Source organism: Salvelinus fontinalis, chromosome 3 (genome assembly GCF_029448725.1).
Source record: "Salvelinus fontinalis isolate EN_2023a chromosome 3, ASM2944872v1, whole genome shotgun sequence".
NCBI lineage: Eukaryota > Metazoa > Chordata > Actinopteri > Salmoniformes > Salmonidae > Salvelinus > Salvelinus fontinalis.
The window spans coordinates 6,754,688-6,767,810 of NC_074667.1; the positions used below are offsets into that span (position 1 = coordinate 6,754,688).

A 13,123-nucleotide genomic window follows, 5' to 3' on the forward strand; every position below is an offset into this window, starting at 1 on the left:
TTTGGCATTAGGTTGTGGCATTATACATAGTGAAGATGAAAATAGTACAAGTCACAATTGAATCAGTTCTGTCATAACACATAATATATTGTATATATTTTTTAAGGTAATATCCCCATTACACATAAATCAGAGATCCTCTTGGGGAAATCGTACAATGGAATCCAAGCTCTCCTATCTGTTGTCATTCAAAGAAGACGTGATTCCAACGGAATACATCCAGCCACACTACAAGGAGTCATACCGGCTTGCCATCTACGCTCTGGTCAGTGGGGGTAGAGATGCCTACCAGGAGTACCTCAAAGCTGAACAACTCAGTAACTTTCTCTCTGAAGAGGAGGTCATCTTCATTTTGGACAATGCAGAGTTGCCAGTCCCGGAGGATGAGGATTATGAAGCAAGGAAACGTGAAAGTGAAGAAAATGTCAGAGCTCCCTCGACTTACTTCCCCACTGAGTCAGATGAGGAGGTTCCTGACCTTGACCTCGGCTGGCCAGAGGTCACCAATGAGAACGTGGAGACAAACATCAGCCTGCTTTTCCACCCTCCCAGACACAACACACCGACCATCAAGAGATGATACGTAAACAAATCCAAGACGCAAGACAGGTAACGAGGCACAATAATATAATTTCCCATCAATCATTTGCAGTGTCTGGTATTTACTGTTATGGTTTGTACAAATACACATTCCAGGTTTGAATTGCCTTTCTAACAGAGTAGCATTTCCCACAGGTATACATGTTGAGAAAAAAATTATGTTCAGTTAAATGTCTGTGGCATATCAACCACCTAAGCCTGTCTCAACTTGAACCGGTTTCCACGTAGGCCGACTGAAATTTTAGCATCACACATCATGACTGCTTGCCAGGCTTATTGTTTTCTGAAATGTTTCCACTCATCTTCCTTACAATTGGATATGTAATTCCAGAAGGTTATGAAAGAGTGTGTGCGGATAACAAAAGTAATTGTTACTTCTCAAAACGCACATACTGTGCTGTACAGACAGTGCACTTTTGAATACCACAATTACTCAATGTTGGGGAAGCTACTCTGAAAATATAGTTTACCAAGCTACCAATTACTTCACACTGGAAGAAGTTAAGCTACACTGAAGCAATCCTTAAGAAAAATATAGTTTACTTACCTAAAGTTACTTTGAAAAAGTAGTTCACTACCTTCACTACGATCATATATACATCTGAAATGTTGTTGACCCCAAATTGCAGATTACTCTGGAGTCAGATGTGTAATTAAGCCTATTTAACACAAAAAGTGAGAATAAGGCACATGAAAAATGTTTCGTGAGAATTAGGCAGGGCTGATGCAGAAAAATAAATGTAATTCTTGCCTACTTCACCCATGTTTTATTTTTGAAAAAAAGTAGTGTGTAGTTCCAGTAGGTAGCTACACCACTATATTGCAAAACAAGTAATTAACTACTGAAAATATTTGAATTTAGTTAATCTACCACCAAGCTACTGAAAAATGTAAATAAATTACTAGTTGAACTACATGTAGTTCACTACTCCCCAACACAGCAATTACTACACAGAAAAAGACATGAGGCACCTTTTCAGATTTGGTGACCAAGTTCTGAGACTTCTACTTTCAATAAACCTCCGCAGTTCACAAAACTGATCATTAAGCGTGTTCTTAATCCCTTTCCATTATAGGTTATTGCTATAGCGATGGATGTCTTCACTGACGTTGATATTTTTAAGGAGATTGTCAATGCGACTACAAGGGGAGGGATGGTCTACACACTTCTTGATGACTTCCAATTCAAAAGCTTTCTGAATATGGCTAAGAGCGCAGGTGTCCAAATACAAGATCTCAAGGTAAGGAATTATATTTGAAATACTTTGCAAAATACCTAGTGGTTAGAGAGTTAGGCCATTAACCGAAAGGTTGCTAGATCGAATCCCAGAGCTGACAAGGTAAAAATCTGTCGTTCTGCCCCTGAACGAGGCAGTTAACCCACTATTCCTAGGCCGTCTTTCTAAACGAGAATTTGTTCTTAACTGACTTAAAAATGAATACAAAATAACAAAAACTTCTGCTTTGTCCAATGAAATACCACAATTTTCTACACATAATGTGTGTAGAAAAAAATAGGAAGACCTTCCTAATATTGAGTTGCACACACTTTTGCCCTCAGAACAGCCTCAATTAGTCAGGGCATGGCCTCTACAAGGTGTCGAAAGTGTACCAACAGGGATGTTGGCCCATGTTGACTCCAATGCTTCCCACAGTTAAAGTCAAGTTGGCTGGATGTCCTTTGGGTGGTGGACCATTCTTGATACGCATGGGAAGCGGTTGAGCTTTAAAAAAATCCAGCAGCGTTGCAGTTCTTGACACACTTAAACCAGTGCGCCTGACAACTACTACCATACCCTTTCAAAGGCACTTAAATCGTTTGTCTTGCCTATTCATCCTCTGAATGGCACAAATACACAATCAATGTCTCAATTGTCCCAAAAGCTTAAAAATCCTTCTTTAACCTGTCTCCTCCCCTTCATCTACACTGATTGAAGTGGATTTAACAAGCGGCATCAATAAGAGATCATAGCTTTAACTTGGATTCCCCTTGTCAGTCTATGTCATGGAAAGGGCAGGTGTTCCTAATGTTTTGTACACTCAGTGTATATTCACAAATGAACTGTAAGAGCTTAAAGTCCTTATTAAATTGTATTTCTTTTGTTTATTTAACCTTTATTTTATCAGGGCGTCATACTGAGACCAAGGTCTCTTTTAAATGCATAGCAGGGGTTTGTCAGGCATGACCTTTTCACTATTGACAGGAGTTTTCGCGGATTAGCAATGACATTTGCTCCACACCCTTGGTGGAAATGCAGTAGTCATTTACCGGTGTGTCTATTTCCCTTGAAGCATAATCAGTGTATTAACATACTGGATGTCATCAGCGGGTTTATTTCATGAGGTTTATAGCACAGTGCCAGGCTTGTTCTTGTTACAAAGTGTCTTTACCCTTTGTCTCTATTGGATAGATCGAGAACTTGTTTTTGAGCAAAAACAAAGTTTCCCAATGAAAGGTGAAATGTCTTTGTTGTCTTGCTGTAACTCTTAATCATTCCAAACCAATTTTCTGGTTGGCCTCCTGTCTATGGTTTTGGGGATGGTTGTCAAGTTTGATAAGGTTAGAGTTGTAGTAGTAGTAGTAGTAGTGGTGTGTGTGTGTGTGTGTGTGTGTGTGTGTGTGTGTGTGTGTGTGTGTGTGTGTGTGTGTGTGTGTGTGTGTGTGTGTGTGTGTGTAAAAAATAAATGGTGAGAGATTTTCTCTCAGTTCTTCTGTCTTGTTCAGAACTTGCGAGTTCGGACAGTGAAAGGACAGCAGTACATGTGTCGATCTGGAGCAAAGTTCCATGGATCTTTGGAGCAGAGGTCTCTATTGGTGGACTGCAAAACAGTGTTGTACGGTACATACAGGTATGTCTAAGGTATGTCTAACCAACAATGTCCCCTCTATTGCATTTAAAACATAAATATGTTCCCACACTCTTCCTTATACTTGTTAAATACAGTATATTAAATATGATATTATACATTATATAGCATACTAACATTTTATAAAGTATTCATGGAGTTTTATATATAAGTAACCGAATGACTGCATTTATTTATTATAACACCTTTCTTTAAGTCTCCCTTTTCTCCAGCTTCATGTGGTCCTTTGAGAAGATCAAGCTCAGCATGGTCCTGGTGGTCACAGGGCAGCTGGTGGGCTCCTACGACGAGGAGTTCAGACATCTGTTTGCCCGAACCACTCTGCCTGTCACTCTCTCTCAGACTTCCGGAAAGAGCCGGCAACAGCCACGTACAACCTTATTCCGGTCTTCTCTTTGAGAGCAGACTCTCTCTCGACCAGATTCACACGAGATCCCGTGGGAGACAGCTTTGGCTTGATGAGTTCTACTGGTCAACAGAAGGACGATCGATGCAACAATGGACAGATGGTCACAAGAAGACTGAGCTTTCAGGACAGACTGAATCAATCTCACTGCAGCGATATGGGGAAACTTGTGAGGGGACACAGCTACGCCGGAGCTGCCGCAGAGAGGGAATTCCACAACTCCCTTGACGAATGTAAGAGATGACGCTGGCGGCGCTCACGGTGCCCCTGAGAGAGGCAGACGCATCGAGGACACACTGTTACCAGGCAGGATTAATCATTACATGCAGAAGAAGAAGTATGGCATTGACCAACAGCATCTACTCCCTTTCAGCAGTGAGATCTCTCTTAGCAGGTGGAAGATCGACTCGTACCTCAATAACAGTGATGCGACCCTAGGGGAGCCAGTTGAGCATCTGCATCTGCCTGACAGTACGCAGAACCCAACCACATCATCCCAGATGAGAACATCAGTCCTCTTCAACAGCCGTCTGGCAGAGCAGTCTGAAACTCCTAACTATATGTCTGAGCACTCTGTGACATCTCAACAAGTCAGTCTATGGATGCTATCTCCACAGGGCAGTCTAAGAGTGACTTCTCCACAGGGCAGTCTAGGAGTGACATCTCCACAGGGCAGTCTAGGAGTGACATCTCCACAGGGCAGTCTAGGAGTGACATCTCCACAGGGCAGTCTAGGAGTGACATCTCCACAGGGCAGTCTAGGAGTGACATCTCCACAGGGCAGTCTAGGTGGCCTAAGCAACTTCCAACCCCAACTGACCCCTGCTAGATTGAGGGAGAGTCAGACGAGATTGGAAGAGATCAGACGGAAAAGGCTCAGTTTACATGAGTATGAGGAACCTGTCAGCAACTTAAGGCCAGGGCAGAGCCAGGATTCTCTCAGGCTGTCTATTTTCTCTACTCTCGAAAGAGCTAAAGGAAGGTCGTCAGAGAGAGGCCTGGATAAAAGGCACAGTGCGGCAGAGCTAGCAGGCAGCTCCGAACACAGTTCTAATCAGGGACCATCCAGCCGCAGAGAGGAACTCACCCCAGGAGGTCAACAGGAAGAGGGAAACAGAGTTGAAGGACAAAAATATAAACTAACCAACTTCAGTGATGCACAAAGGTCTGTCTCACAATACAATATCACGACCAAGACAGAGAGGAATCCTCTTGATGACTGGCAAGAGCCTCTCTCCAGGACGATGTCGGCAGCCCAACTGGGAATACAACTAAAGGAACCTCTGCTCAAGCCCTCCAACTTCAGACCAACTGGACTTAATGTGGAGAGCTCTAAAGGGCTAACATCTTTGATTGGAATACCAGAGGAGAAGGAGGGCCCCACCAGGAAGAGCCATGAATCCACTGACCAGCTGGCCAACAGCTCTGACTTGGTGCTCTCCGCAGATTAAGAGAAAACACGCCAAAGTGTGAATCCATTGAAACCCAGAACTTCTGTGACATCAATAAAGAATATAGTGCATGCCGATGTTTCAGTGGAGAAAATGGTGGAGAAAACGCCACACAAGGTAGAAGGAGAAAGAGCAGAACTCCAAAGGCAGAATTCATTCAGATCCACACTTCAAAGGACAGGTTCAGTGAGATCAAAGCATTTAGTGCAGGCTGACATTTCAACAGAGCAGAGAACCATCTCAGATCCTCCTGGAAAACCGTCAGCTGTGGGACTTACTACATCACCCAAGGGTCATTCTCCAAGCCCTTCCAGGTCATCACACAATGCGGCTGGCACTGAAACCGAAAAGGAACAACAACAGAATTCTCCCAGCCCAGCAGGTAAATCATCATCTCCTGGGTTAACTACTAGCTGGGTTAGAAAGAGCTTTAGAAAGAAATGTGAACCGGACAAGAACTCCCTGAGCTCCACAAACACTGTGGCGAGTCGAGCAGCAATTCATTCAGACACCAGGCGGAAACGAGCACATAGCCGGTTTGAGAGTTTTGTTTCATTTGACAACAAGCCTTCTGATAAACCGACATCAACTACTACAAACAGATATGACTCAGACAAACACAGGAGTTTGTTTGTGAGACATCCCTCTGTTAGTTCCATACACAGCTTTCAGACTGAAACTACGCCTAATGAAAATAAGCTTGGCCGATTCATACAACGGGTGGGGAATCTCATCAGCAAGAAGTGAATGTGTAAATGTTGTCTATGATCAAGGCAATAACAGCACTGTTCTATGACAGGGTTTGTATTGTAAATTAGACTGTTAAGTCTTTAGGGAATTTGCATGTATTTTTTGCACTGGTTATGAGATACATTTTATTGGAAAATAAATGTACATATTGGAATGTTCTAATATGGCAAGTGTGCGGATTCTGATAAAGCAATATAATTGTTATTCCTTACTTGTGAAATGGTCATTTAGATTGTCCCTTAGTTGTCAATCGAATACCCCAAACGTGAGTATATTACTGTCCTTTGTTTTGAGTTCAAAGTGCATACATGCATAGGACAATAATTGCTTCAATATAAGGTACCCTGTGTTCTGTGTTCAGCTATACATGTAATATAAGTTTCAAAGTCAGTATTCAGTGTAAAGTGGCCAGTTTCCTTTCATACATTTTCCCATAGCACTGTAATGGGTTGAGAATGTTATTTATGTTTGTGTACCATGCTGACAGCTATCTACTGTAACGCATCATCATTCACGACCCAAACACCAGATGTTTCCTACTCTCTTTTAAATGTGATAATTCATTTTCAATTCATTTGGGCCCTACACACAGATGTTGATATTTCAATCATGTTTTTATTGTTTTCTGTCAAATATGGAAAAATAAATATATATATAATGAAAGAAAGAAAGCATTGTCTGAATTCTATCAATCCATTTGTTTAACAGGAATCTGTACAATATTGAGTACTTCTATATGAAATATTCCAGACATTTGTTTCTCTCTGTATCCAATTCTTCAGTCTCAATCTCAAATTGCTTCAGAGCAATAAAATACTGCACAAATGGTTCTCCCAGCGCTCCGCGAATCACATGGTCTTCGCTCAAAGCCACCAGAGCGTCCTCCAGCTTCACAGGAATGGCAAACTGCTGTTTCCCCAGCTGGGTGTGGGTGGAGGCCCTGGTCAGACCTGTCTCAGCCGCCAGGTTGCGTTTGATACCGTCCAGTCCTGCCGCCACGGTGGCCGCCAGCACCACGTATGGGTTAGCCATGGCCGAGCCCAGCTTGTTGTCGATATGCGTCTCCCGCCCGCCGTGGCATTTTACATTGAAGGCGCTGATGTTGTCGTTGTAGCCATAGGTGGCGTAAAGCACGTTGTGCTTGGGGTCTTTAACCTTCTTGGCGATGTGGCTGCGGCAGCCCAGCCCAGGGGAGAGCAGGCAGCTCAGGGCGGCCGAGTGGCTCAAGAGCCCCGCAAGCCACTTCCTGCCAATCTCCGACAGCTCCCCTGCGCCGTGGTCCCCGGTGTGGAAGAGACTACGGTGGCCGTTGGCGTCCCAGAGAGAGTGGGAAAGCACCCCGGCGTTGTACAGGCTGTCGTCGTTGAAGAAGCTGGCGATGTAGCTGTATTTCCTCGCCATCTCTTTGATGCCGGTACGAAACGTGAAGGCGGTGTCGGCGGCCGCGATGCCGAACTCCGGCCTCAAGTTGATCTCCATCTGACCGGGCACCATGGCTGAGGCCAAACTGTCCACGTCGGCCCCCATGCAGTACATCCCATTCACCAGCTGCTGGAAGAAGGGCAGGTCGTGGTTGCTGGCCAGGGTGGTGGCAGGGAACAGCATGGTCTTGGAGCCCACCCTGTCGGGCGCGCCCAGGACACAGCACTCGTAGGTGAAGGAGGAGTACAGGGAGAAACCCATGCTCTGGAGCTGCCCCATCAGCTGCTTGGCGATGAGACGGGGTGCGGTGCGCAGGGGGCTGCCGGTTATCATGCAGGGGTCACAGATGACCCGGGCCGTCTGCTCTGCCCAGGGCAGCACCCTGAAGGTCGACAGGTCTGGGATAAGCAGCACATCGCTACTGAAGTTGGCAGGGTTTTTGGCGTGGTCCACCTCACAGCTCTTAGGGCTCAGGGTCAGCTCTAGGTAGCTTCTTGGCATCGGCACCCCGTATACTGCTTTCTCCTGTAAAGATAAAAAAAGGTTTGCATCATGGGACTTTTCCTATAGGCAAGCATAACCATTGAGCAACCATTTAAACAAATAGCATTATAACATTGTGGGCTGTCTCAATACACTATAGCTAGTACGTTTCAGGATGTCTGTGTACTGTGTGTGAGATGATTACATGAAAGAAGCGGACTGGCACTGTCTTAGACCTGGACACCCCATGGAGATCTGTGGCCTCGAAGCGGACAAAATTGATATTCTCCCGGGCAATCTGCTGCTTGATGTGCTCCATGGCGGAGACAAAGCTCCGAGTCCCAGACTTGCCCATGTTGTCTTTACTGTTATCTATGAGAAAAAGAGCCAAAAGCAATTATCATGTCTGTAAAAAAAGATAGTCGCTTGTGATGGAACTACTTTACTAGCTACAAGTTTATACAAAATAAGAATATAAGCTTTTTGATAAATCTAATCCAAAACCAGACTAACCTCCACAGTTGGCACTGCTGCTCTCAGACGTGGACGACCGTACTTCGGATTGCCTGTTTGCTCCAGTCACATCTGACCTGTGTGAGGTTGAGGAGTCCATACCGGAGCCAAGCTGGAGGGAGCTGCTGTCCCTGGACCTGGTGGACACCCTCCTGGAAGCATCAGATTGGGGCTTGAAAGTGGTGAAGGAGGACTGGGACTCCGGTCGTCCATCTCCCCTGTTGGTCCCATGCAGGTAGGTGTAAGGGGCTGGGCTCCCAGGACGCCCCTCCCCCTTCCCCCGGGCACCAAGCATGGGACTATCCTTCAGGATACTCTTCAACTCATCCATGGTCTGTCTGGAGACCCCCACCTCGCCCTTTGGGCTGTAGGTGCAACCCTCTCTGGACCACTCCACCCTGGAGGGGGGGCCCTCATCCTGCCTGGGCCGAGCCCTCTCTGGAGACACAGGGGGCCTGTGGGGAGAGGGGCCGATAGAGATGATGGTGGGGTTGCTTTCTGAGGGTCTGGGGCTGCTCACGTAGTCGGAGTGGTGGACTATGGACGGTCCCCCTCTGTCCCAGTCCACTGGGGCCACATGTTTCCCACTCACCTTCACCCCCTTCTTCTTGCCCAGGCTCATTCCACTGCCATCTACCTGGTCTCTGAGCCTACTTGAGCCCTCCTGGAAACACCACACAAACACCAAAAATATACAGTATTTTAAAGTACTTTTCATATATTTATTATATAGTTATTAATAAACATATACATTTATTAATATATATATACATTTTAATACTTACAACAAATAGATCACAGTTAAATTAACAATGCATTTGTTACACCATATTAAAACAAAAGGGATGGAAAATGTTTTTTTTTTTTTTTACCAGTTTCTTTTTCAGATTATGGAATAGTGATGTCTTTTAAAGTTTCTTCAATTCAGTTACCATTCACGGGTAAAAAGAAACAACAACAACGTCGTGTCCAAATCCAAAACACCATACTGGGATTTACAGGCCTAAAAAATGTAAAAGAGCTAGATATGTTACCTCGAGAACGAGATCCTCTGAGTCATGCATTCCTTTTATACTCATTTGTGAGTTTTGACCTGAGATTTGAGTGCCTTCATTTGAAACCAGAGCTATGCTCGCACATTTCTTTTATGGACAATTGGCACAATGGTGATGAATTGGAAAATTCTCTCAACGCACCCATGGGCACTCCTGTTGGACACTGGTATCCACTGACAACTGGTAGAGACTGAAACACTTCTGCTTTCACCCCACAGGCTATTAACATCCACGATTCAATATCCCCCTTTGTGTCAATGCAAAGGGAGGTGGAGACAAAAACACACAGCTCAGCTATTTTGTTTGTGCCTCCAATCATGACGTTCAGGCAGTTTCTAGAAAGATGCATTTAGTTCAAAAGTACTGAGAAACATTAACATGTTTATCAGGCATCTACAATAGATGTTGTAACGCTAACTTTTTGCTGATATAAACTATTTTATGGTAAAGAACTAGGCTACTGTCTGTATGAAATAAAACTAGATTTGATATGGCTTCACAAAACCTTTATATCAAGACTGGGATCAAATATGCTCTCTTTTCTATAATAAATATATTTTTTCTATAGTGAGATTAATTTATATTTAGATTAACTTGTGCAACATTGGCATAGGACCTAGATTGAATTTAGTGCTCATCCAGGACACTGTAACAACTTGATAACAACTTAATTACAATATTATTAAGAACAACTATACAACTATATTATATCATAAAATACTTTTCACTGAAATACCTAATAAGATAAACATTTTTTTGTAATATAGACTGCAATACAGCATAGCCTAGCTATAGCCTACTTATAAATACCTAAAAAATAGTGCATTTTACCTGCTAAGATGTGTGCATCATGATGTGTAGAATTCCGGTCACTCAACTTTTGAAAGAATAGCCTATTTGTTGCCACATATGTCTAATAGGGCCTAAACGGTGTTCGTCACTAGCTTCTATGAGAAGCGTGCTATTCCAGCCTGCAAATCGGGGTGTTCCTGCATGTAGGCATTCCTGCATCTGCAGGAAACCCTCTTTATACTTCTATTCGTTAATTTTTAAGCTTTTGTCTCAGTCGGCATTCAAGTAATAATAAGGAATTCCCCTCGACCACGCCCACAAATTGGGGAAAACCAACATTATTTCCTATTGACCCCCATTTTAAAAGAGGCAACATCCCCCCCAAAAAATGCACTGTCATGTTAACAAGCAACATATCCCAAAAACAGGACATGTCAAAGTAAAATGGACAATATGGAATGGACAATCACAACTGTCATCCTGGAGTTTCAACCCATTGTCATGATCAGAGGTTTCAAGTTTCTATCAGTAAATTGTCCGGACCGGACGTCTTTTTTTTGGTGTTTTACAAACGGTAGGCTTACCACATAGATGAGCATACATAAAAATTTGATTTCTGGCAACACTGTAGGCAACATCTCATGTAAGCTCGGACTGATGCAGATGCCTTTTGGCCGTTTTCTTTGGTGCAGTCTGGACCGGCCTTGATTTCCACATCCACGGACATTGGTTTTTGGTCCGGTGTGGACCAAATCTGAACCAATCATAGGCGTCTATGTTTGGTTCCGATTTGGTGCGGTCGAGACCGGCCCAAGCACCGAGTGGCACAGCGGTCTAAGGCACTGCAGCTCAGTGTTTGAGGCGTCACTACGGACACCCTGGTTCGAATCCAGGCTGTATCACAACTGACAGTGATTGGGAGTCCCATAGGGCAGCGCACAAATGACCCAGCGTTGTCCAGGTTTGGCCGGTGTAGGCCGTCATTGTAAATAAGATTTTTTCTTAACGGACTTGCCTAGTTAAATAAAGGTTATATCAAATATAAACTAAATATTTTCAACTTTCATTCAGACCCAATATTGAGGCTGATTTCAACATCGGGAAAATACATATTTTCAATGTCTGGAAAATATGTACTGTCAACTTTCATTCAGAACTGAAAATACGTATTTTTTCAACGTCCGCAAAAGATACGTTTCAATGTCCCGGAAAATATGTATTTTAAATGTATAGAAAATATGTATCTTCACCTCTCATTAAGAACCGAAATTAAACCAACCCTTAACGTCTGGAAAATACATATTGTACACGTCTTTTCAATGTAATTTTGCTTAGTTAGGACTATTCTAGTTTTTTTTGGGGGGGGGGGGGGTCTCTTTGTAACATATTGTACGTTTTTGCAAATTCGTAACTGTAACGGCTGCTCTCCTCCTCTTCGTCTGAAGAGGAGAAGCATGGGTCGGACCAATACGCATCGAGGTATGCAGTCATAATGAATTTATTTAAATGATAGACGAACACGAAACACTTGAGAATTTACAAAATAACAAACGCAGTCAACAGACCTGGACACGAACTTACATATAACGTGAAGAACGCATGAACAGGAAACAGACTGCATACAAAACCAAAACCGAAACAGTCCCGTGTGGCGTAACATACAGACACTGACACAGGAGACAACCACCCACCACAAACAATGTGAAAACACCTACCTTAATATGACTCTCAATCAGAGGAAATGAAAACCACCAGCCTCTAATTGAGAGCCATATCAGGTCACCCTTAAACAAACATAGAAACACATAACATAGACTACCCACCCAAACTCACGTCCTGACCGTCAAACACATACAAAATAACAGAAAACCGGTCAGGAACGTGACAGTAACATATCATACGAATTGTAATTCTATTTTAATTTAATTCTATTCTATTCTATTTGCCATATATTTTTCAACTGTGCTTTGATGCTTCACAAAAGTACTGAACCTTTCTATTCTCATAGCTTCTAGATTGTAACTTAAAAATAAAAAATGTTGCTAAAATAATTATTATATTATTGATTGATTGACTATGGATTTTCAAATCACCCTGTATTGCTATCTGCAGCGTTAGTTCTAGGAAAATGTTGCAAATCTTCAGCCATTCCTGGACCTGCGACCAAAAACGAGCTACATATGGACAATACCAAAATAAATGATCTAATGACTCTGCCTCCTCACAGCAAAATCTGCAGAGCTGGGAAGATTGTATCCCCCATATATATAACATTCTATTGGTTGCCACAAGTTTGTATAGTAATTTAAATTGAAAAATTGGACATTTTGAATCTGGCGTAGTTTTGCGTATCAATTCATAAACCATGTGCCATGGAATGGGTACATCGAAAATCTCTTCCCAACTATTTTGCAATTTATATGGCACAGCTGTCAGTTTTTTGGTCCTTATATGAAATGTTATTTAACCATTTATGTTCTTTAAAACCTCTTATGGCTGAGATCGGCTAAGTTCCCGTCGATTTGACAACAGCCAGTGAAAGTGCAGGGCGCCAAATTCAAACAACAGAAATCTCATAATTAAAATTCCTCAAACATACAAGTATTTCACACCATTTTAAAGATAAACTTGTTGTTAATCCCACCACAGTGTCCGATTTCAAAAAGGCTTTACGACGAAAGCGCACCAAACGATTATGTTAGGTCAGTACCTAGTCACAGAAAAACACAGCCATTTTTCCAGCCAAAGAGAGTCACAAAAAGCAGAAATAGAGATAAAATGAA

General features: G+C 43.0%; 1 protein-coding gene and 1 pseudogene across 1 annotated transcript; one reads left to right on the plus strand and one right to left on the minus strand.

Moving 5' to 3' along the window:
- Positions 1-157: 157 nt before the first annotated feature.
- LOC129837237 (protein FAM83B-like) lies at positions 158-6,162 on the plus strand (annotated as a pseudogene).
- Positions 6,163-6,784: 622 nt separating this feature from the next.
- Positions 6,785-9,557, minus strand: LOC129835058 (lengsin-like). Its single transcript, XM_055900406.1, has 4 exons — positions 9,528-9,557; positions 8,494-9,157; positions 8,186-8,352; positions 6,785-8,022 (listed from the first exon to the last, which is right to left on the minus strand). The coding sequence occupies exons 1-4, from the start codon at positions 9,555-9,557 to the stop codon at positions 6,808-6,810; spliced, it is 2,076 nt and encodes a 691-aa protein (XP_055756381.1). The 3' UTR covers positions 6,785-6,807.
- Positions 9,558-13,123: the final 3,566 nt, after the last annotated feature.

Coding starts and splice junctions, on each gene's coding strand:
- LOC129835058 (XM_055900406.1), bottom strand. CDS start 9,557: ATGCATGACTCAGAGGATCTCGTTCTCGAG. Junction 9,158..9,527: donor CAGAGGATCTCGTTCTCGAG/GTAACATATCTA, acceptor TGGTGTTTCCAG/GAGGGCTCAAGTAGGCTCAG. Junction 8,023..8,185: donor TGCCAGTCCGCTTCTTTCAT/GTAATCATCTCA, acceptor TTATCTTTACAG/GAGAAAGCAGTATACGGGGT.